The following is a 22,095-nucleotide window of genomic DNA, read 5'->3' as shown; positions in this document are numbered from 1 at the left end:
TCCGCAGGTTTCAGCATGCACAGACACTCCCCATGTTATCCTATGGGACATAGGAAGTGCTGTGTCCATGCTGCGGATACATGCAGCTGCGGAACATGGTGCGGATGTCCCACAGCCACACGTAATTGCATGTCAATTCTTTCTGCGGAATTACCTGCGGAAATCTGCCTTGGTCCCATACTTACCTGCCTTGATAGCAGACACCCAGTCACTTTCCCTCACTGCAGAGGAGCTAGGAACAGGAAGGAGGAGATGGGCGGGGCCGGCACAAGCTCCGGTCATGTGACAGTCAGAGCTAGTGCAGGCCCGCCCACCTTCTCCTGCATAGTGCAGACATGGCTGGTTACGGAGAGAAGTGCTGCGTGATGGAGGTAAGTATGAACTCCCCGATCACTCAGCAATTGTTCTGCATTGAGGATGCAGTGTCCAAGCCATGGTATTATATCCTCAATGCAGAATGACCGCAGCATATCCGCAGGACATTCCACAAGAAAACCACAGCATGGAAACAGACAAAGTTGTGCTGCGGATTTCTGGGAGCTCCTGCGGATATAACCACAGGACACTTTCCCCGTGGGCACATAGGGAACAAACACAGTCCATTGGCTTGTGAGTCATTGCACCATGTGTTTATTTCATACACTGCTTTATTTAATGGAAAGTAATAGTAGTTTTCTATTTGTGGACTGTTGTGCAAACAAAAATGTTAAAGGTCTGTAATTCCTTGTTGTGTGTTTTCAGCAGAGACATTGGTTATATAAGAGTTTAAGTGTCCCCAGTACAGCACTTTCTGGACGTTCCTAGCAAGGATAATTGTCCGATGTCCTCATTTAATTTTATAGTTGCTGTAATGGCATTTCAAAATAAGCAGTAGGTAAAACTTCATCAATGTGCTTTCTCAAAGTGTTGCAACAAAAACATCCTTGCAGATTTTGGTGCCGTTTTCTTTAAGCTAAAACCAGAAGTGGATCCAGATGGAAGGAGAAGTCTTCCTGGATATTTCTTGTTCCTTTTTATTTGGTTTAGGCTAATAAAATGCATCAATTGCAGTGGCATTTTTTATCCAAATTATTTGAAACTCCAAATTTTTTGTGCCTTTTCTGGCTTTTTTTCAAATATATATATATAATTGCGGCTAGATGTTGACTGGGCAGATGATGTTTTTAGCCGTTCTTTATCAAACTGAAAAATTATGCCAAATATGCTTCAAAGACTTTCAGTTTGTATTGCAAACCACTTGCTGTGCATATATTCAGCCTTCTGAGAATTTTGGCCGCTTAAAGGGGCTGCCAACTACTTGGACAACCCCTGCTTATTCCCCTTGTACCCCCCATAATAATAAATAAGACTATACTCCCCTCTGTTGGGGCCGCGATGTCTGAAGCCGCGACCCCGTAGCCTACGTGACATTGTGATGCAAGGGCCCCGCGACCAATCGGCGCCGGGCGTCTGTCTCCCCACCTTCGGACATTTGAGCAGGATGTGATGAATATTTGCTTCTCTGTTTCTTGTACTGTCAGTGTAATTCTTTCTGGAGCTTTTCTAACAGAATAACAATGAGTCTCGTGCATAAAAAACAATTGATGCTAGTGTTGTCCATAGAAACTAACTCAATTGCAGTCGTCTTTTCCGATCAGTTACAAATGAGGAATTTAATGATCACCATGAGTAACACTAAACACTTTATCAGTAAGCGTCTGATTTATATATTTCATATAGAACAGTATGTGTTATATCCCTTCTTATACTCTCTATAATCCTGGTTATTTTGCAGATAATATAACCCTGTTGTTTTTTTGTTTGCAGCTTAAAAATGCCAAAGACGTTGCAGATGCCAATAATCACGACTACCTCCCCAAAGTAAGTACAACAATATGAAACCAGCCACTTTGTGAGCTGTCGGCACATGATAGCACTGCCCTCCTCTCCTGCCATGTGTCTTGCACATTGACACTTTAATTCCTCGTGTGGTTCTCCTGACTGTAATTATGTTCATTGTTTGTCATTTGCAAGTCTTCCTCATTTGAAACGTTGAACTGACACTTGTTTGGAAACTAAAGGAATAAATCAGACGTTGCGTTGTGAATTGTTACAGGGAATAAAGATAAACTATGTCTGCATTGTCGCACTGGAAAACTCTGCACAAAAGTATCCATTATTCCGAAAAGCAATTATTAGGTTCCTATTCATTTCCTAGTTTCATGTTTATTAATTACATAGTTATGACTAACATTAATCAGCAGTGGCTTGGAGAAAACACTACAGAGTTCTTGAAGCTTAGAGGGCAATTCCATCTAAAATGTTCTTAGACATCAGTACCTTCGGCATTAATGTAGGGAAAGATTAGGGTTAATTCAAAAGGAATTTCACTCCTAAAAGTGACTTTGAGGCAAGGGCTTCATTTTCAGACATGTGTCATTTGTCTGCGTTTTTCTGCCAGACAGCCCTTTAAGAGCTGCAGCCAAATCACCGTCAGGTCAAATGCAAGTTTATGGTTGAACAGTCAGGTGCGGTCTGCAACCAGAAATGCAACAGGTTTAGAGTCTTTGTAATAATCATGATTGGTCACACCGTTGATAATCCTTAGATGAATTGTACCACTACAAAACAGTGACCTTGATAATCCTCAATATATGCAATTTGTCATCCTAGCCTTAAAGGACTACTCCAGGGAGGTAAATTCTTCTACTGCCCCTGCCCTTATAAACTATAAACTTGAGCTGCATAATGCTGTTCCTGTACGTGCCTGTAATTTAGTGTGATGCTGGAGCTGCTCCTTGGTGCTCCCCCTCCCTTCTGGAACATTAAATCACACATGGGGGTGTGGCCTGCCCCCTTGTAAGAGCCAGCCCATTGATAATAGCTGACTTTTGAGACAAAACAGAACAGCTATAACAGAGACCAAGGGAAATGGCCTGCTCCTTGCTGTTGGTAACAGCCAACCCCCTGATGATATCTTCTCCTGTTCTGTCCAAGAGCAGGGAACGTGGTGACTCCCCCTGTTTTCAGACTGCAGGGAAGCAGTTATCAAAGAGCTGGCTTTTACCAATAGCGTGGAGCAGGCCACACCATCTAGCCTTAGAATGCAGAGAAGCAGCTATTATCAAGGGGCCGGCTGTTAGTAGGGAGCAGGCCACACCCCCAATATATGATGTAATGTCCCAGAAGGGAGGGAGAGCAGCTTCAGTGTCACACTGAATTACAGGTACAGGACAGCATTGTGAACCTTATCTTTATTGTTTTAATCTTCATGGAGTACCCCTTAAACTAATCACTGTGGTTTCAATGTTTCATAAATTAATAGTTCAATCAAATATCAGAAACTAGAAATTATATCTTATCAGAGAAATCCATAGTGTTTTCTTCCTGAGTGCACTATCCTCTCTGGGGAAAAAAAACCTCATCTGTTTGGTCAAAACTAGGTAGACTTCTAGCACAGTGAGGTGTCATGCTACACAGCCTATTATGCATGAAGAAGGTAGCTGGGAGGAGGAGTGAGGAGTAATTGGCACAGTGCTAGACCAAGCATACACAGACAGATTGCATTGTAGCTTCTAGCAAATTTATTTCTGTTCTGTGCTGGAATCGCAGCCACACAGCTCAGTACTACTTTCTAATGTTCTCCATGCTGCTGCTGCAGCATTTTACTGCACGTTGCAGAGAAGGACTAGCATGACTCAATCTCTGCGTGTGCTGGGAGAGATTATAGCAGCTAGACTACACCCACAAGTTCAGAGACAACTGCTAATTTCAGAGACTACAGTGGAGAAAATGTAAGGTTATAAGTCATATTATGACCAGACATAATGTTGTTCGTCATACACACAAACAACAATTTATTCTAGATCGTTACCTGAAACAACAGATATACCGTATTTTTCGCTTTATAAGACGCACTTTTGTTCCCCCATATTTTGGGGGAAAATAGGGGGTGCGTCTTATAAGCCGAATATACAGGGGGGTATATGTACGTGTGTGTGTATATATATATATATATATATATATATATATATATATATATATATATATATATATATATATAATATATCTATATTAATACTGCAGGGTCCAGGGGAGGTGGGGGCAGCTCTGGAGCGCAGGTGAACGTTGCAGCCTTTGATCTCCTGCTCCCGCTCATATAATATGCACAGCCGCTGTCCATCTCCGTGGTGCTGAAACCGCACCGCAGTGACTGGCTGGGGGAGCGGTGCATATTATATGAGCCTGCGCCCCCCTGTGATGGCACATGCCCCCCCTGTGTTAGATATGGCCCCCATGCTGCTGCTCATTCTAAAATAAAAAAGCTTTACTTACCCCCTCCAGCGTTTCTCCGCGGTGTCCCTGCTTCCACTGTGATCAGGAACGCAGAGATCTCACTCTGCTGTGCTGATCACATGACTGGCAGCAAGAACCAGGAAGTGGAGGAACAGAAGCACGGAGGGAGACAGGAGGGAGATCAGCGCTGGAGGAGGTAAGGAAAGAGTGTTTTATTTTACTATGGGCAGCATGGGGGCGATATCTAACACAGGGGGACTTGTGCAATCCATAGGGGGCCATAGGCAGCACAGGGGAACATATGCAATCCATAGGGGGCCATAGGCAGCACAGGGGAACGTATGCAATCCATAGGGGGCCATAGGCAGCACAGGGGAACGTATGCAATCCATAGGGGGCCATAGGCAGCACAGGGGGACTTATGCAATCCATAGGGGGCCATAGGTAGCACAGGGGAATGTGTGCAATCCATAGGGGGCCATAGGCAGCACAGGGGAACATATGCAATCCATAGGGGGCCACAGGCAGCACAGGGAACGTGTGCAATCCATAGGGGGCTATAGGCAGCCCAGGGGAACGTGTGCCATCGCAAGGGGGCTATATTCAATATAAGGGGGCCATATCCAGATTAAGGGGGCTAATTTTAGGATGGGCGGCTATGAGGGACATATACCCTATATGATTTGTTAGACGGACACTGGCATTATAAGATGGGCCCCATTTAACATTAAAAAAAAAAATTCTCTTTCATTCACCAAATTTGGGGGTGCGTCTTATAATCAGGTGCGTCTTATAAAGCGAAAAATACGGTACTTTAAGTGGAAATCCAGTGGATAAGAATTAAAGCGTCTTTTGAGAGTTCTAACTGCTCAGAGATTTCTGCTTCAGGGAATCTGACACAATTGAAGCAACGGCCTGTACAAATCAAAATAGTATTTAGAGCAGTGTTTCACCACCATAACTCCGAGTAGATCCAACAGGTCAAATTTTCAGTATAGTATGTACGGTAGTATTTATGGCGGTGCAGAAATTGTCACAGATAGTCATCATAAGAGAGGGACGGAGTCTTTGATTAGAGCACTTATTAGTCTGCTGCAGCTCTGATAGTCTTCTTATTAATGAGCTGGTGCTCCATGTTCATAATCTATGGCTAGCCTAGTCCCCTGCATGTACTGTGCATAGGCAGAAATTTGTCAATCAATAATAAAGCCTTGAGTAGCCAAAGTACGTGAATATTTAAGACTTTTTTTTAAGAAAAATCGTGAATGAGCAGTCAGAATAGTAATCTGCACCAAATCATTGACTCTTCTTTGCATAATTAATTTAGTATTTTATTTAATCTATCAGATTATAATATGGTTGCATCATATGTAATAGAGGACAACATTTTTAACAAATGTTTCTTGTAATGGAGAATGTAATGTAATTTGCTGTTGGGTAAGGCTTCACAGTTACTGAACATAAGATTGTGTCCTGCGTGTGGTGCATTATGACTGCCATGCATGCTATAGACCCAGGACAATTCTAGATAGCTCTGCAGAACACGCACGTTGTTGCATTTGCCAGCAGATTAAAATGGCTGGGCAGGGAATGGCTGTGGAGTGTACACTAGCGACATAACACTGTTCAGAAGTAATAAGCGCACAGAGGAACTAACCAGCTGTCAGATAATTCAGTGGCTAATCCACTGCATTGATCTCTGGTTTTAAGATTCAGGAAAGGTTTGACAGCATTGGGTTTCAAATCATACTGAAGAGCCTCAGGCCACAGAGCGCTAATTTGGGCAAATTGGAAACTACTGAGCAATAGGAGGAGTTAGGAAAGACTTTCAGTATTACTGCTTACGTGATCTGCATGTACAAGATGTTCATTATGCGCACCACTATTGCACAGGTCTAGTTTATGTGCTGAGTAGAAGTCATTGCTGTCAGAAAGCACCACTATTTAATAGCTTTACAGTTCTGACCATATGATTTCACTTCAAGCAGTGTTCATGGAAAAAAATCAGTAATCTACTGAGCTCAGACATGCTGCTCTTGCCTTTACTTTCCAGAAGCAAGAAAATTCTTTTAAAGCCCAGTGGCATAACTAGTCCGATGAGCCATGGTGCAAAATTTAGGCCTGGGCCTCAGCCTGCATGTTGGTTAGATGTATGGGCCATTGTAGCATTGTCCTAAATTCTATAAAAACATTGGTGGCCCCCTTCTCCAAAATGTACATAATTTAATAATGTCCCCCATCGTTTACTAATGTTACCCATCCTGGTCCCCTTCCAGTAATAATGTCCAACATTCTATGCTCCTTCCAGTAAGAATGTTTCTCACCCTGCGACGTTTCCTGGTCTAATATTCTCTAGCCTGGCCCCTTCATGGAATAATGTCCTCCATCTTGGGCCCTTTCCGGTAATAATATCCCCCATCCTGGGTCTCTTACTGGTATAATGCCTTGCATTTTGAGCCTCTTCCAGAAAGGCTATGGTCACATGACTGTTTTTCTCTGATCTGAGAAAATCTGTTGTATTATGTTCATCACAGTCTGATCAGTGTGATCTAATTTGCTCAGATGTGTAGAATTAAAAAAAAGTGTCTCCATCTTCCCTATTCTGTCAGTCCATGAAAATTAGTCCGCAATCTGATGTCATCCAAGTGAGGTCCGATTTTTTTTTTTTTTTTTTTTTTTTTTTCACTTGCACCCATAGACATGAATGGCCGAGTGTGATCCAAGGCCCTTTCCTGCTATAATGTTCCCAATTCTGGGCCCCTAACAGTAATAATGTCCCCTATCCTGGGCACCTTTTCAGTATAATGTCATCATTCTGAGTCCCTTCCTGGTATAATGTTCCCCGTTCAGCCGCTTTCCTTTAACACATTTTTAAAAAAAATGGCTTCTTCTCATCTTCGACCGCATCCACAACACACGTTGTCCATTTTTGATGTACCTACTATGGACAATATATGACATCCCTGGTATGCTCTGCCTTTGACTGGCATGCCAAAGTCAGCCGCCAGCCTTTGATTGGCCAGCTGCATGTATTGTATTGCAGGGACCTGGCTGGTGTCTGCACCACAATGCATTTCAGATGAATGTGTGTCCTCCGACACACATCCAGCTGAAAAAGGCGCTTCCGTCAGTTAGTCGTCCTTCCGCACAAGCCTGGTCACAGTTGCACCCTTTGCGCCTGCTATCATTACGCTAAGGTTAAAGCCCTTCTATCAGCTCTGTAGGGTTAATCTGTTTCATGGTCAAAAAGAGGTTCCATACTGACCCATAGTTTTGGATATATATTTATAAAGTTCCCATGAATGTTTTTAAGGGTTCTCTGGCAATTTATTATTTTACAGCACTCTGACTGGTTTAAGTAAAAATAGTAATCACATCACTAATCCCCCTGTCTCTCCCATTTTAATGGTTATCTGTGGACAAACGTGACCGCTGCAGCAAATCACCAAGGCAACACGTGATTGACTGCAGCAGTGAACAGTGCATCTAGATGTGATAGGAAGCACAGATACCAGTGGGGGACTTGAGAAGTGTTAAGGCCCCGTCACACTAAGCAACATCGCTAGCAACATCGCTGCTAACGAACAACTTTTGTGACGTTGCTAGCGATGTTGCTGTGTGTGACATCCAGCAACAACCTGGCCCCTGCTGTGAGGTCGTTGGTTGTTGCTGAATGTCCTGGGCCATTTTTTAGTTGTTGCTGTCCTGCTGTGAAGCACAGATCGCTGTGTGTGACAGCGAGACAGCAACAACTAAATGTGCAGGCAGCAGGAGCCGGCTTCTGCAGAGGCTGGTAACCAATGTAAACATCGGGTAACCAAGAAGCCCTGTCCTTGGTTACCCGATATTTACCTTCGATACCAGCCTCCCCCGCTCTCACTGCCTGTGCTGCCGGCTCCTGCTCTGTGCACATGTAGCTAGCTGCAGGACACATCGGGTTAATTAACCTGATGTGTGCTGTAAGTAGGAGAGCAGGGAGCCAGTGCTAAGCATTGTGCGCTGCTCCCTGCTCTGTGCACATGTAGCTGCAGCACACATCAGGTAATTAACCCCATGTGTGCTGTAAGTAGGAGAGCAGGGAGCCAGCGCTCAGTGTGCGCTGCTCCCTGCTCTGTGCACATTTAGCTGCAGCACACATCGGGTTAATTAACCCGATGTGTGCTGTACTAGGAGAGCAGGGATCCAGCGCTCAGTGTGTGCTGCTCCCTGCTCTCTGCACGTGTAGCTCCGTGCGGTGGTAACCAAGGTAAATATCGGGTTGGTTACCGATATTTACCTTAGTTACCAAGCGCAGCATCTTCCACGCGGCGCTGCTGGCTGGGGGCTGGTTGCTGGTGAGCTCACCAGCAACTCGTGTAGCGACGCTCCAGCGATCCCTGCCAGGTCAGGTTGCTGGTGGGATCGCTGGAGCGTCGCAGTGTGACATCTCACCAGCAACCTCCTAGCAACTTACCAGCGATCCCTATCGTTGTTGGGATCGCTGGTAAGTTGCTTAGTGTGACGGTACCTTTAGAATGGTAGCGGAAAAAGGGATCAGTTAGTTGAGTATTTTATCTTTTCTTAACACCATTCTGAGCAAGTTTTAGAAAAGAAAAATTAAGTGACTGCATAATAGTATCAGTAGTGTTCAAAGCAATAACTTAAAGGGACATTGTCACCAGGTTTTTGCCACCTAATCTGAGAGCAGCATAATGTAGAGAGAGATCAGAATTCAAGTGATTTATCACTTACTACTGGGCTGCTCCCTGTAGTTTTGATGAAATCACTGCTTCATCAGCAGGAGATTATCACTAGAGGACTAGTAAATTTACTGCTAGGAAGTTCTCAATATTCATGGGCTTTGTATAACCAACCCACCACTGATTGGCAGCTTTCTGCCTATGCACAGAGTAAAGAGCTGCCACAGTGGTGTGGGCGGGGTTATACAGAGGATATTCAGAGGACTGGTAGATCTGCCGCAGATTAAATTATTTCAACAAAACTGCAGAAAGCAGCCAAGTATGTGATACATTTGCAGGAATTAGGGTCTCTATCTCTACATAATCCTGAGCTCACATGGGGTAGCAAAACCTGGGGACAGATTCCCTTTAAAAGGAAATTGTAAACTTATTCTAGTAAGTGCTGCATAAAGTAAAGTAAATTAATACTGTATTGTATAAAGGAACAGCACAACAAGAATGGACACAAAAGGAATGTTTCTTGAATGCTTGTCATTTTTCTTTCCTCATGTTAAAAAAAAATTACACCGCAAGGGGAAGTAGAGCAACGTTTCTGCTGATGTACCCTTCATCAGGCAGATAATGGGATGTTAATACCGCAATTTAGCCCAAAACAGCATAAGAGGCATGACACTTTAACAATCATTTACTCAACAATTCCATTATTATAATAAAACAATGAATACAAGAGATTCATGCAATAAATATTTTTATTGTAATCAAAAATTAATAAAAAAAATACATAAAACAGACATTCCTATGAGGGACGAGGGCATGCAGCAAAGTATACAAACAGGTTTTTAGTATAAACTAACCCCTAATATTGCTCAGTTGCATAACATTCAATCACATGAGTCAAAAAATAGAAAGGATTTGAAAAAGTATATAAGATTTGAAAAAATATTAATTTCTACAGCGAGCAATTACAAGTGAAAGTGCTAATATTCATATAGCGTATAATTCACTGTATTAAATTATTACGCTGATACTTTAAAAACATGCCAGTTATTGATTATATGTGCAAAAACGCATACAATTATTGCATTTGAATATGAAAGTATATCGCACCGATAAATAATGCTGCAATTGAATTAACTGTGGGAACCCAGATATATAAGACTAGCAGCAAATGGTCAATATGTGCAAATACGATGTGCAAAAGGGAAATTTATTAGATATCAAAACTTAAAAATATATTGCACAATTAATACTGCAATTATATTTTATGGGAGCCCAAACTTTTACAATAAGAAAATGGGATGTGTCTGGGATGTCCCTCTTTGAAGAAAAACGGAAAAGTATATAAAAGGATCTCCACACTAAGGCTATGTGTCCACGCTGCGGAAAATGCGCGGATTTTGCCGCGGATTTCTCGCGGAAAAGCCGCGGATTTACCGAAAATCTGCAGCAGCGGCACTTCCCAGCCATTTCTATGGCATTTTGGAAATGCTGTGCCCATGCTGCGGATTTTTCCGCAGCGGATTTTGATCCGGAAAAATCTGCAACATGTCAATTATTGTTGCGGATTTTCATCCGGATTTTGGCTTTAAAATTGGGAAAAAAAAAATCCGCACCAAAATCCGCGGCAAATCCGCACCTTTGAAAAGGTGCGGATTTTGCGGGAAAGCCGCGGATTTTGATGCAGAAAAATCCGCAGCTACATTCTCTCGTAGACACATAGCCTAAGGATTTAGAGCTTGTATAAATTAGTATTACCCATGGAAGAAGGGACTCAGTAGTACAAAAAACAGATAATGTAGAGGGATGAGCGGTGACAGAAGGCATCGGTCCTATAATGCATATGATACACCAACTACCACTGCCATTAAATGGAGTTTGTCAGCACAAAATAAATGTCAAAATTAAGCACAGCTCCTGCTCGGCTGAGCCAAATGCGCATTGAGCACTTCATTAGCATATTTAAATTAAAAAAAAAGAAAAAACAATTTGGGGCCAATACAGTAACAGTGAACGTATGTCTTTTCTTCGGGCTGTGTCCCCTACAAGGTGCTGTGCTTCGTTTGGACACTCATCTATTAGTATTTAGCTGTTGGACTATCTTTATGGTCACAGCTGTATTTCATTGCTTCATATGTTTAGCTTCAGAGGCGAATAAATCAAATTTATTGCATATTAAAACATGATGCAATTTTACTGTATATTATCTGTGTCTATTTCCCCAAATCTCTGCTTGCAGTCAGGCATTAGAAACAACAGTAAGGTAACTCTGCTAACAACGTAGCTACTGTCATAACTGCTGATATTGCTGCTGTTCTACATTTTATCAAACAAGAAAATTGCCGCCACAGAAAGCAGCATCCGCTATATAGACAGTGCATACTATGGCGGTATATTTTTCTCCCCTTGTAAGATTCTTGGTTCATGTATGCCCTAATAAATGTCTTATTTGCATACAATTTGCATTTGCACAATGGATGTGATGTTCTATTATTAATTTAATGAGTAAAAGCATTTGCAATACAGGAATTCATTTTTTATATTTCAATTACATTTCCTTTCATTTTCTTCAAGCATAAATCTCCCTTATGTTTATGAGCCCGCTATTTCAGTTTAATTAAAGTAGCAAAACATTCCCTGCCAATTCACAGCACCATGAAAGGTGGCTGCTCGAGCCAGGCATCATTTACATCATCTCGGGAAGATTTACTAACTTCAGCTCATAAACTTTGTCTTTTATTCGGAGAAGACGAAGAAATAAAAGAGTCAACTTGTATGTCGTCAGGAACGTGACATAGTAAAGGCTGATCAAAAGCTGTTACTCTTCTGTACTTGTAGGAAAATGGTACCGTCAGTGTCGCGGTGTTCAACCATGATAAAGAAAAGGATTCCGACAAGCAAAGCCAGGCTCTGAAATCGGAAAAAGAAGCCTTGCTCATAGGTAAGACAACCCTACTGTGATGATCTGTGCACATTATTGACCATTCATACGTCACAGCTTTTATAATGTCGGTAAAGACCAGTATAGAAGTGATCGGTTGTCTCGCATAGGAATTCCTTGTCAATAAAACGTGTGTGCATATGTATGTATATAGTATGTTTGTATGTATATACAGGTTTATAAAGATGTGGCAGCCACTACCTCAAAGGCTGCCAGGCTACATTAATCATGTAGCTCGTGTAGGCGCTTTGAGTTTTAGGCTCTGTGCCCACGTTGCGTATTTGCATGCAGTTACGCTGCGTATTGCACTGCAGCGTAACTGCATGCGTCCTGCGTCCCCAGCACAATCTATGAAGATTGTGCATAATCCATGCGCACGTTGCGTTTTAGAACGCAGCGATTTGCATGCTGCCAAATCGCTGCGTTCTAAAAAGCAACATGTCACTTATTCCGTGCGCTTTGGATGCAGGTCCCGCTCTGTCTATGGTGGGGGCTGCATCCAGAGCACATGAAATCGGCTTTTTCACTGCATTCATTACGCAGTGTTTCTGCAGCGATTTGAAGCGCACATGTGCTGTTCAAAACGCTGCAGAAATTTCTGCAGGGACACAACGCAACGTGGGCACATAGCCTTACATGTTATGGCTATTTCCTACAATTCGAGGGGGTTTTCTCACGAAGTACATTTTAATCAATAGATCTTGGAATAAAACTAAGGTCCACAACTGAATGTGTTGAAAGAAAATAAAGATCTTCTTGTGTTGAGATAATCTTCCAAATATGCTTCTTCTATGTACTGTGTATTGGTCGTCTTTGACCGCACAGGGAACATGGTCTGACCATACCATAGATCCTGTACAGGGGATGAAACAGAAGAGTATACAGACCAGACAGCATGGGATTGCAGATGCTCCATTCTGTGAGGTAAAATATTTCCCTGCCTGCTTATAAATAGGTTTTACCTCACAGACTTTTATGCTTCCTCCCCTGCCCAGGAGCTGTGGTATGATCGGACCATGTCCCTGTACGGTCAGACACGGCCATTACACAGTACACAGCAGGGGCGCAGTTATAAGATTATCTCAGCACACAAACATTTTTTTGTTAACACATCCAATTGTGGAACTTATTATTATTCCAAAATCTATTTAAAATGTACTTTGTTCTTTTGATAACATGTGCAGCACAGTGCGCAAATAGTGATTCACAGCTGCCATGCTGATATCTGCTATAACCATATATAATATAAGCTTTCAAAATTGGTGATTCTGTATGCAAGGAGTTTCACATCAACATTCACTTTCACAACAGGGAACTACAGCTTACACCCTAAGGCCTATCCAACGCCACTTCCCTCATATTGGAAACCTCTCTCCCCAGTTATTGTGCTGAACAGCACCCTGCTGAATTATGACTAAATTACAGCTCATGGCCAGTAACATAGTAAACAATGTGATTGTATCCATTAATAGTGTTACAGTGGAAATAAGTTTAAAATGTGTTTTCTGGTAAAGTATTTATAGCTGTTGTAAGGATATCCATCAAAGTTTGATTGGTGGCAGTCTGACTTTTGACGATTAGCAGAATGACGGGGTCCATGGTGCTCCAGTTTACTCAATCAAGTGAATGGGTCTGAGCCTCCAGTAAGGGGGCACAGCCAAACTTATGGAAAAGCTGGTGTACTCATGTAAGCAATAAAGGGGCCATGGCATTCAGAAGAGCACCAGTTTCTTTTTATTTTGGTGATCTGGGTCATACCTCCACAGGTAGGCCATCACCGTTTTACTTCCAGAACACCTAAAATTCCACAAATGACCACCATTTTAATGGATTGAGGTTAACAAGTGTTGCTCCCCCTTCTCTCTCGGCATGTGCTGTATATGATGACTACAGTTGGTTGCATTTACTATTGATTTGACATATTGCCAGTCCTCTATAATGCTATAAAATTACTTAGATTTTGTCCTCTATACTGGGAATTTATCTTTTTCAAACAAATCTCTTAATCTGATGGTTTATTTCAGTGAAATATAAGAAATACATAGCGGGGGACTGCACCTTCTTCACAAGACCATTTAGCTGTAATGGGAATTATATAGTTTTTATGACTATGAACAGTGTAATTATTGGGAAACTTCAAGTCAATGTGTTTCGTGACACATCTATATAAAATATTTTCTCAAGGGAACAGCCACACGAAAGAAAAATGATAATTGCCTTATTCCAGTAGCTGCAATTTTGTATTGGCAAATCAAGCATAAAATGGATGGTTAATAAGCTTCTAGCAGACTGAATTGGAAATACACCACTCTACATTGTTTTATCTCTGTCACCTGGCTGCGGAATATTTCTCTCCGGTGAATTATTGGATTAGTAGAATCCGTTTTGGTCATTCTTGTGAAATATCCTTAACCCATTGTCTAGAGTGTCACCAACAGCGCCGAATGTTCCAAGGTTATATTTAAATTTGGAAATATAAAGCGAAATTGGCTGCCTGTGGCTCACCAGCTGTTCTCACTGGACTCCCAATGCTAGTGTGCCAATCCAGCTGGGGACATGTAGTGTTTGGTAACGGTCTCTGCTTTTCCTGTAGTGTCAATACCATTACTGTGTATAAATGTATATGTTCTTTCAACTTTTAGGTATCATTTCAACATTTCTAAACGTCCATCCATTTGGAGCAAATATAGAATACTTGTGGTCTTATCTTCAACAACTGGACTCCAGGGTAAAGCAGATTTCATTTTTTTATTCTACAGCCCTTTTTTTATGTGTCTGTAAATTATTTTTACAGTTTTATTGTAACGTGTACACTTCACTTGTCCCTGAATTATCCAATCTTTCCACAGGGAAGACTATTCTCCTTATGGAGACCTGACAAACCAGTCTGGCTGCCAGTGAGCGGACTTATAGCTGCAATGCCTCTCTGGGAATTATTCAGATTGTCCCTCCAGTGAGGAAGGAGACAAACTTTAGCACCACCTATTGGAAGTAGCAATCCTAAAAGTCAAAAGTGCCTTTTTAAACAAGTCTTTTCATAAGACTTAGGATTTATACCAGATCAGAATCCCAATTTGCAGACACAGTGTTTCGGGGTGATTGCCCCTCGTCAGTGCAAAGTGTGGGTATCTGATCTGGCTTGTGAGAAGCTATGTGGGGACCACGGGGAATACTATTCTCTTTATGGAGACCTGACAAATCAGTCTGGCTGCCAGTGAGGGGACTTATATCTACAATGCCCCTCTGGAAATAATCTTTTCAAGCCCATGGTGAATTTTGACAAACTTGTTTCTGGATTGTGATTTGTGAATAATGTTTTCATTTATCAGGGGCCAAAGTCTCCTGAACAACTCCTTCAATAAACATTGGTTGAAATAACTAGAAATTTTGGAAATTATTCATTTTGTAGCAGTTTATTCTTCACAGAAAATGATGGCATATTGAAGCCCCGACCATTTGCCATCATCTGTGGGGTCAACTGTCCCAGGCTCTTGACTATCTTTCTGTTCCCTGATTAGGCTGTCCAAGAAAGAACTGGGGGATCGAATATAAAAAAAAAAAGGGGGGATGGCTTTTCTTAGCTTTTTGTTCTTCATTTTTTAGATGGTAATTGCCTTTTGAAGGCATAAAGTCACAGTAATGGGTGATCTCCTCTCTGCATAGATAGCAGGTGGACCTAAGGAGACCGTTTTCTTCTGGAGGAGGAGAGATCTCCCTCTGGTGCTCAACAACTTGGAGAACATCGATTAAAAATGAGAATGTGAAAATTTACTCCATGGATTTAGGCTTGTTGCCAAAATGATAATTAGTTGAGTAGAGAGAGATTTTAATGGTATTTAATAGCTGCTACTTTCCTGTTATTCTATTATTTCAGTGTACTAATAAGACATCAATATAATTAATGTTACAGTATTGAGAATAAAGAATGTTTCGTCTGTTATGGCAGCAATAATATTCTTTTCAAAAACCATTGGACATCTACGTAGATGTAAATGACGGGAGCTGTAGTAATGACATTTTACCTTTGTGCTGTATTAATAAATGCCTGGCTATTAGGAAATTGTGATATTAGAATTTTATTCTCTATAATGAATTAATTTACATCCTTATAGATGTCACCTACATTTCCCTGGATGTTCCACAGTTCAGTTAATAGACATTTAGAGTGAGGTGTTACTAATTTAACACCGTGGGAGGTTTCATATAACGCAATTACAATGTTAATAGTTTTCAAGTAACCCAAGAACGCCATCATAACACATTTGATGGTATAAACAGCATATTCTCGCTCTAGGGTAATAATAAACAGTTTCTGATCTGGTTTAATGAAAGAAATGATTGCTAAATTACCATTTAAACAAAAAGCTACTGCACCAGGATCAACCTTCTGGTAATTCAGTTCGGCTTATAAGCTGCTCATTAAGCAGAAAATTACACTTACAGTAAAACAGACTTTCATGATCTCACTACATAAGTGTTGTGGACTCTTCACGCATAAAGTGCTTCCAAGGATCATCCCAGTATATGAACCACTCAAGAAATCATGATATATTTACAAAGTGTGGAACCTGTATAATGCCCTGACAACTACTTTGGTGGAGAGTAATAAGACCTACCCTGAAAATGAGCCCTAGTAGGATTTTAGGGGGGTAGGGTTTGAGTATGCCTAAAATATAAGCCCTACCCCAGAAATAAACCCTTGTTGCTGGTTCCATAACGAAGCGTCCAAGCGTAGTTGTGTTGCAACCACTCGCTGGTATTACTAGTAGCTAATTTGTTATGGTGAGTGTTGGGATGTCATTTTATATATATATATATATATATATATATGTATATATATATGTATATATATCTGTAGGGTAAAATGGTAAAAGCAGGTTTCTATATATAATAAAAATAAATCCAGGTCACCAGGCGTCTGCCCTGGAGTCAAAGTTTGCGGAATCACGAGGCACAAAGTTGAAGAAATAATTCCTGAATTTAATAGTTCGTAAAATCAATTATTCCTGAGATCAAATATACAAACCAGCCGAGAGGTTTATCTGCTTCAGGCTTAGCGGCCCTTAGTCATAGCACAAATGGGTAAAGGATGCAGGTATAATATAAAAAGCTAGAAGGCCAATTAAATTACAAAGCAGTCACGTGACCGTGCCCCAATGCATTAGAAAAAAAGATCAGTATTGTCAAAAAAAAAAAAAATACTGTAACTTGATGACTGTTTTTGTTGCTGCAGAACCACCACTCAATATGTTCAGGTGCAATCACAATCCTTAGGATATTCTTTGATAAACCTCTAGAAATGGTTCTTTCTGGACCACTTTCGTATTGTGGTGAATATGAAGATGCAAGTCATATTAACACTAAACACTATGACATTGTGTCATCAAAGACTAGACTTTGGGGCCAATTCATTAAAACTGGGATAGTGCACACTCGCGCTGTACCAGCTTTACTGAAGTATAAGGTCCGCCATTCCAGAAGTGCTACTCCACTCATGGATTGTAGTAACATATGTGACATAAAAAACGCTAGCGTGTTCCATGGACTGGGTGAACGGGACTCTGTCCATTTCAGTGAAGCTTATTCAAATTGATGTCAAAACTTCAAAAGTTAAAATTCTAAAAACTCTCATTTTGTCAGACTCGCTGCAATGTAGTAAATTAAGTGATACATTATTGGATTCAGGGTCTTTTTGCCTACATCATGCTGCTCTCAGATGTAGAAAAACCAGCTGACAGATTCCGTATAAAAGGAACTTGTCACATGTGAAAACGCTATTAACCTGCATATATTGGGTTAAGCTTCAGGTTAATAGCATATGCAACCTGCACATTAAACCCCGCTGCTGGGAGGAAATTAACTTTATTCATCCTGGCAGCGTTCGGGTTTTAGTCATGTGGTGGGGCCGTCACAAGTTCAGTCACCTCTCTGTGTACCAAGAGTGTCGGCTGTAACCACTCCCCCGCACTGACTGACTGCTGCTCTGAATTAGACCCAGCTGTTTGTTAGTTCAGGGGTTTAGTTATAGCCAACACTCTGGATTCTCAGAGCAGTGACTGAACTCACGCCGTCGCTGCCCCGGTGACTGAAATCCGAATGCTTCCAGGAGAAATAAAAGTCATTTTCTCCTGGCAGCGTGGTTTAATGTGCAGGCACCGGGCAAGTTTCAAACCCTATTAACCTGCAGATTAACCCCATATCTACAGGTTAATAGCATTTTTACACGTGACAAGTTCCCTTTAAAGACCGTTGTGATCCCATAGTATATATTTTATAGTATATTCACTTATTCTTTGTATTCCTTTTCCTTTACAGATATCAGCTAATGAAATTGAGTCGTTACTCATGAGGTTACCTCGAATGTTTAAACAAGAGTTCACTGGTGTAGGAGCAACACTGGAAAAAAGATGGAAATTCTGTGCCTTTGAGGGAATCAAGACAGCTTGATTGCGCATGGTTTAGAGACATTTCATGAAATGCTGTAGCATGGCAGAATATGAAGTATTCCATAGGTAATGGACATTTTGCAGGGCCGATGAACTTGAACTTTAGTTACATCTGTGATGTGCTCTTGTGAGTGAAGATGTCATTGTGCACCAGTCCCTCAGCTTTTGATTCAGAATTGTGATAGAACTCTTTGCTGTAAAGGTAATTACATCGGATGTTTCATTTACTTCTAGGTAGCTATGAAAATTTGTAGTTCTTTATCAATGGTTACATAGAAGAGTTAGAAGGGTGAACAACTACTGAACATGTCAAACACGGTAGACCATTTAGATTATAGGCAAAAAAAAATGCTTCTGAATTACCCTTATGACGCTTTATTTGAAAATTTTAGAAAATAATTGTGTAATTGTTCAAGCCAAGTCCCAAATTGCACTATTTAACTGCCCTTAGAATCTGACAGGTTTACGCAACCTGTAGCTTTTCCACACTAAACTGGAGAAATCAATCATTGACAAGCAACAGGTTGTCCATCTCCGACCTTCAGAGAAGATTCCTGAAGTCTACCCTACTGAGATTCACCTGCTTGTCTTAGACGTTACAAATTGTTTTCTTCGCTCTGTTTCTTCACTTTTGTTTTGTACACAAGTCATTATATATCAGGGTATCCCATCATTGGTCCTGAGTGGCTGTTTTCTTGTGTACCTTTTGTAGGTGGTGTGTCTCTTCCAAAAATAAAAACATATTGTGCTCTCCAAGACGAAGAACTCCATAGTTTAGCTTTATATTCAGGATGTAATGACCTGCATACAAAGTTTATGTCATTGGATTTTTATCTCATGGCCAAGCCCTTGGAGATTTAAAAAATTTCCCAAAACTGTAGAATTTATACTGGAAAGTGATTCTTAATATTCACTTTTTGATTTATTTTTTTTTAATGTTAGTGTTACTGATGAAATACAGCAGGTTTTAGTATTGCCAGCAGAGATTAAACAGTGTGAGCCTACTCCATGATACAAAATCTAAATTATTATTTTTCTAATGTATACCACAGTACAGAGTAAGACAGCATATACTGTTAATGTATCTTCCTGATGTAAATATTGAGCAAAATATTGTTTTTGGGGTTTTTTCTGTATTGGTATGTAATATATTCCGATATATGCATCAGAATAAATATTAAATTGCATTGTTAACAAATTTTTTATTAAATACTTGAAAATAAAATGTTTTCCAATAAATACTATTGTACTTACAATATATTTTCGTATTGGCTGTCACTGTATATGTCTTAATGCACTTTTTTACAAATAATCTGAAAATATTCATTCAACAAGTAAAAATCAAAGTTCACCACCCGATACGATTAATTTAACACAGAAGAAGTACGCCTACGTCTGAGTAAATTAAACATTGACAAATCCCCAGGGCCAGATGGCATTCATCCACGAATATTGAGGGAATTGAGCTCCGTAATCTACAGACCGCTGTATCTCATCTTTTTAGACTCGCTTTAGACTCGCTTGTAACAGGGTTGGTGCCTCAGGATTGGAGGATTGCTGATGTGGTACCGATATTTCAGAAAGGTAAGAGGGTAGATCCAGGCAACTACCATCCAGTAAGCCTGACATTAGTAGTATGCAAAGTTTTTGAGGGCATTTTAAGGGATGATATGCAAAAATATATTGCAGAAAATAATATAATAACTGACAGACAGCATGGATTCATGAAAGATAAGTCGTGTCTAACCAACCTGTTGGGGTTCTATGAGGGGGTAAGTGCAAACCTGGATATTGGTAATGCAGCTGATGTGATTTATTTGGACTTTGCAAAGGCATTTGATACTGTACCACATAATAGCCTTATACTAAAGCTCCAGAAGCAAGGATTAGGGGAAACTATATGCAACTGGGTAAGGAATTGGCTAAAAGATAGGAAACAAAGAGTAGTCATAAATGGCACATTCTGTAAATGGGCTATAGTCAGCAGTGGGGTGCCGCAGGGATCTGTGCTAGGACCGATTCTTTTTAATCTCTTTATTAATGACCTTGTGGATGGGATTGATAGTAAAGTATGAGTCTTTGCTGATGACACCAAACTATGTAGGATATTAAAAACTGACCTTGATAGTACAATATTACAAAAAGATCTGGATAAGATGTCAGAATGGGCAGATACTTGGCAAATGAGATTTAATGTTGATAAATGTAAAGTAATGCACCTAGGATGGAGTAATCCTATAGCTGTGTATACATTAAATTGAAGTAAAATCGGGACTACAGAACAGGAGAAGGACTTTCTTAAAATGTAGCTGTAATTTGATAAAAAACCTCCAATCTTTCCGGCATATACCATATTTTTCGGTTTATAAGACGCACCGGATTATAAGACGCACCCTAAATGTAGAGGGAAAAAAAAACATGGGGTCCGTCTTACAATCTGGTGGTTTCTTACCGGTGGTGGGATGGCAGCAGTGGTGCAGCGGGGTCACAGGAGGCAGGGGCTGTGGTGGAGCAGGTTGATGGTGCGGCCAGCGGGTCTCCCAGATGCTGTGAGGTGGGAAACTTCCAGAAACTGTCGGCAGTGAGGACTTCAAAGAAATGGCACCCGGAGTTGGCGCTTGCGAAGATTAAGTTATCGGCTCAATAACAAGCCGAGATCCCATCTGTTCACGTGGCACCTCCAGGTGCCATTTTCCTCAAGTTCGTTGCTGGGAGATCAGTGGGCTGGAGGCGACTTGTGCGCAGATGAGAACTTTGACTGAAAGATCCATCTGCACACGCACCGCCATTGGGCAACATTATTTGAAGTCTGCACCACCGACATTTTCATGATGGCCCTGCCTCACTGCTTGCAGCACAACAACCCACAGCACTGCAGCACAGCGCCCCGCAGGCCCCAGCACAGAGCCTACCTCCTGCAACCTCTCTCCATCACCTCTTGGTAAGGTGCATTCGGATTATAAGATGCAACCCTCATTTTCCTCCCAATTTGTGGGAGGAAAAGTGAGTTTTATAATCCAAAAATACAGTATATGCATGTACAAGTCTTATGTTAATATTTTTTAGAATTCTCTTATTGGTTTCTTATTGTATCTACACACTTTCTAAAATATGCTGTAAACCAATTAGATATCTTCTCCTCCACATTTTCACTGGAACGCTGCAGCGTCATCCCCCTCCTCCCAACTGATGTTTTTTTCTGACAAGTTATAAAATGGTGAATTTGCTCTCGCATTCTTTTTCATGCTGTAGTAATTAGCTATTTGTATATTTTTATAACTGAAGCAACTGCGAATGTATAAAACATGATAGCCATCTACAATACTATAGCAATTTAGTAATAGTAATATGATTAGAAAGGCTGAAAAGTTACTAAATCTTAAAAATAGGTCAAGCATGCAATGTTCTTGATATAAATAAAAGCTCAAACAACTTGGTGTATAGCCAGGCATCATCCTTGTATTTACATACGGTAATCCCAGCCTGTAACGGAACATCATGTCAAAAATAGTATCCTTTTCTGGCCTGTATCTTACAGCAGTTGCCCCCACAAATTTATTAATGGATGTCGTGTAAAAAAAAAAAAAATTAAAAAAAAATAATTTTTCAAATGTCACTAGCTTCTACCACCAATGTTTTATTTCAGTGGGTCTAACAAAGCATAGAAATGATTTGAAGTGCAGATTTTCCTGTTAGCAGAATTAGTTTTCAAGCCACTAGCAATGTTACAAAGTGTACGTCCATTGTGAGCTTTTCA

General features: G+C 40.8%; 1 protein-coding gene across 4 annotated transcripts in view; it reads left to right on the top strand.

Moving 5' to 3' along the window:
• The window catches only part of ENOX1 (ecto-NOX disulfide-thiol exchanger 1), an 899,109-nt gene extending 879,529 nt beyond the window's left edge, over nt 1-19,580 (top strand). For all 4 annotated transcript variants that reach the window (XM_075336870.1, XM_075336871.1, XM_075336868.1 and 1 more), the window contains 4 exons: nt 1,807-1,860; nt 11,790-11,892; nt 14,535-14,620; nt 18,208-19,580. In XM_075336870.1, the coding sequence (XP_075192985.1) occupies nt 1,807-1,860; nt 11,790-11,892; nt 14,535-14,620; nt 18,208-18,339 (375 nt within the window). In that variant the 3' untranslated portion in view covers nt 18,340-19,580. The remainder of the gene's footprint in view (nt 1-1,806; nt 1,861-11,789; nt 11,893-14,534; nt 14,621-18,207) is intronic.
• Nucleotides 19,581-22,095: the final 2,515 nt, after the last annotated feature.

Source organism: Anomaloglossus baeobatrachus, chromosome 2 (assembly GCF_048569485.1).
Source record: "Anomaloglossus baeobatrachus isolate aAnoBae1 chromosome 2, aAnoBae1.hap1, whole genome shotgun sequence".
NCBI lineage: Eukaryota > Metazoa > Chordata > Amphibia > Anura > Aromobatidae > Anomaloglossus > Anomaloglossus baeobatrachus.
This window is presented reverse-complemented; position numbering and strand designations above follow the sequence as displayed.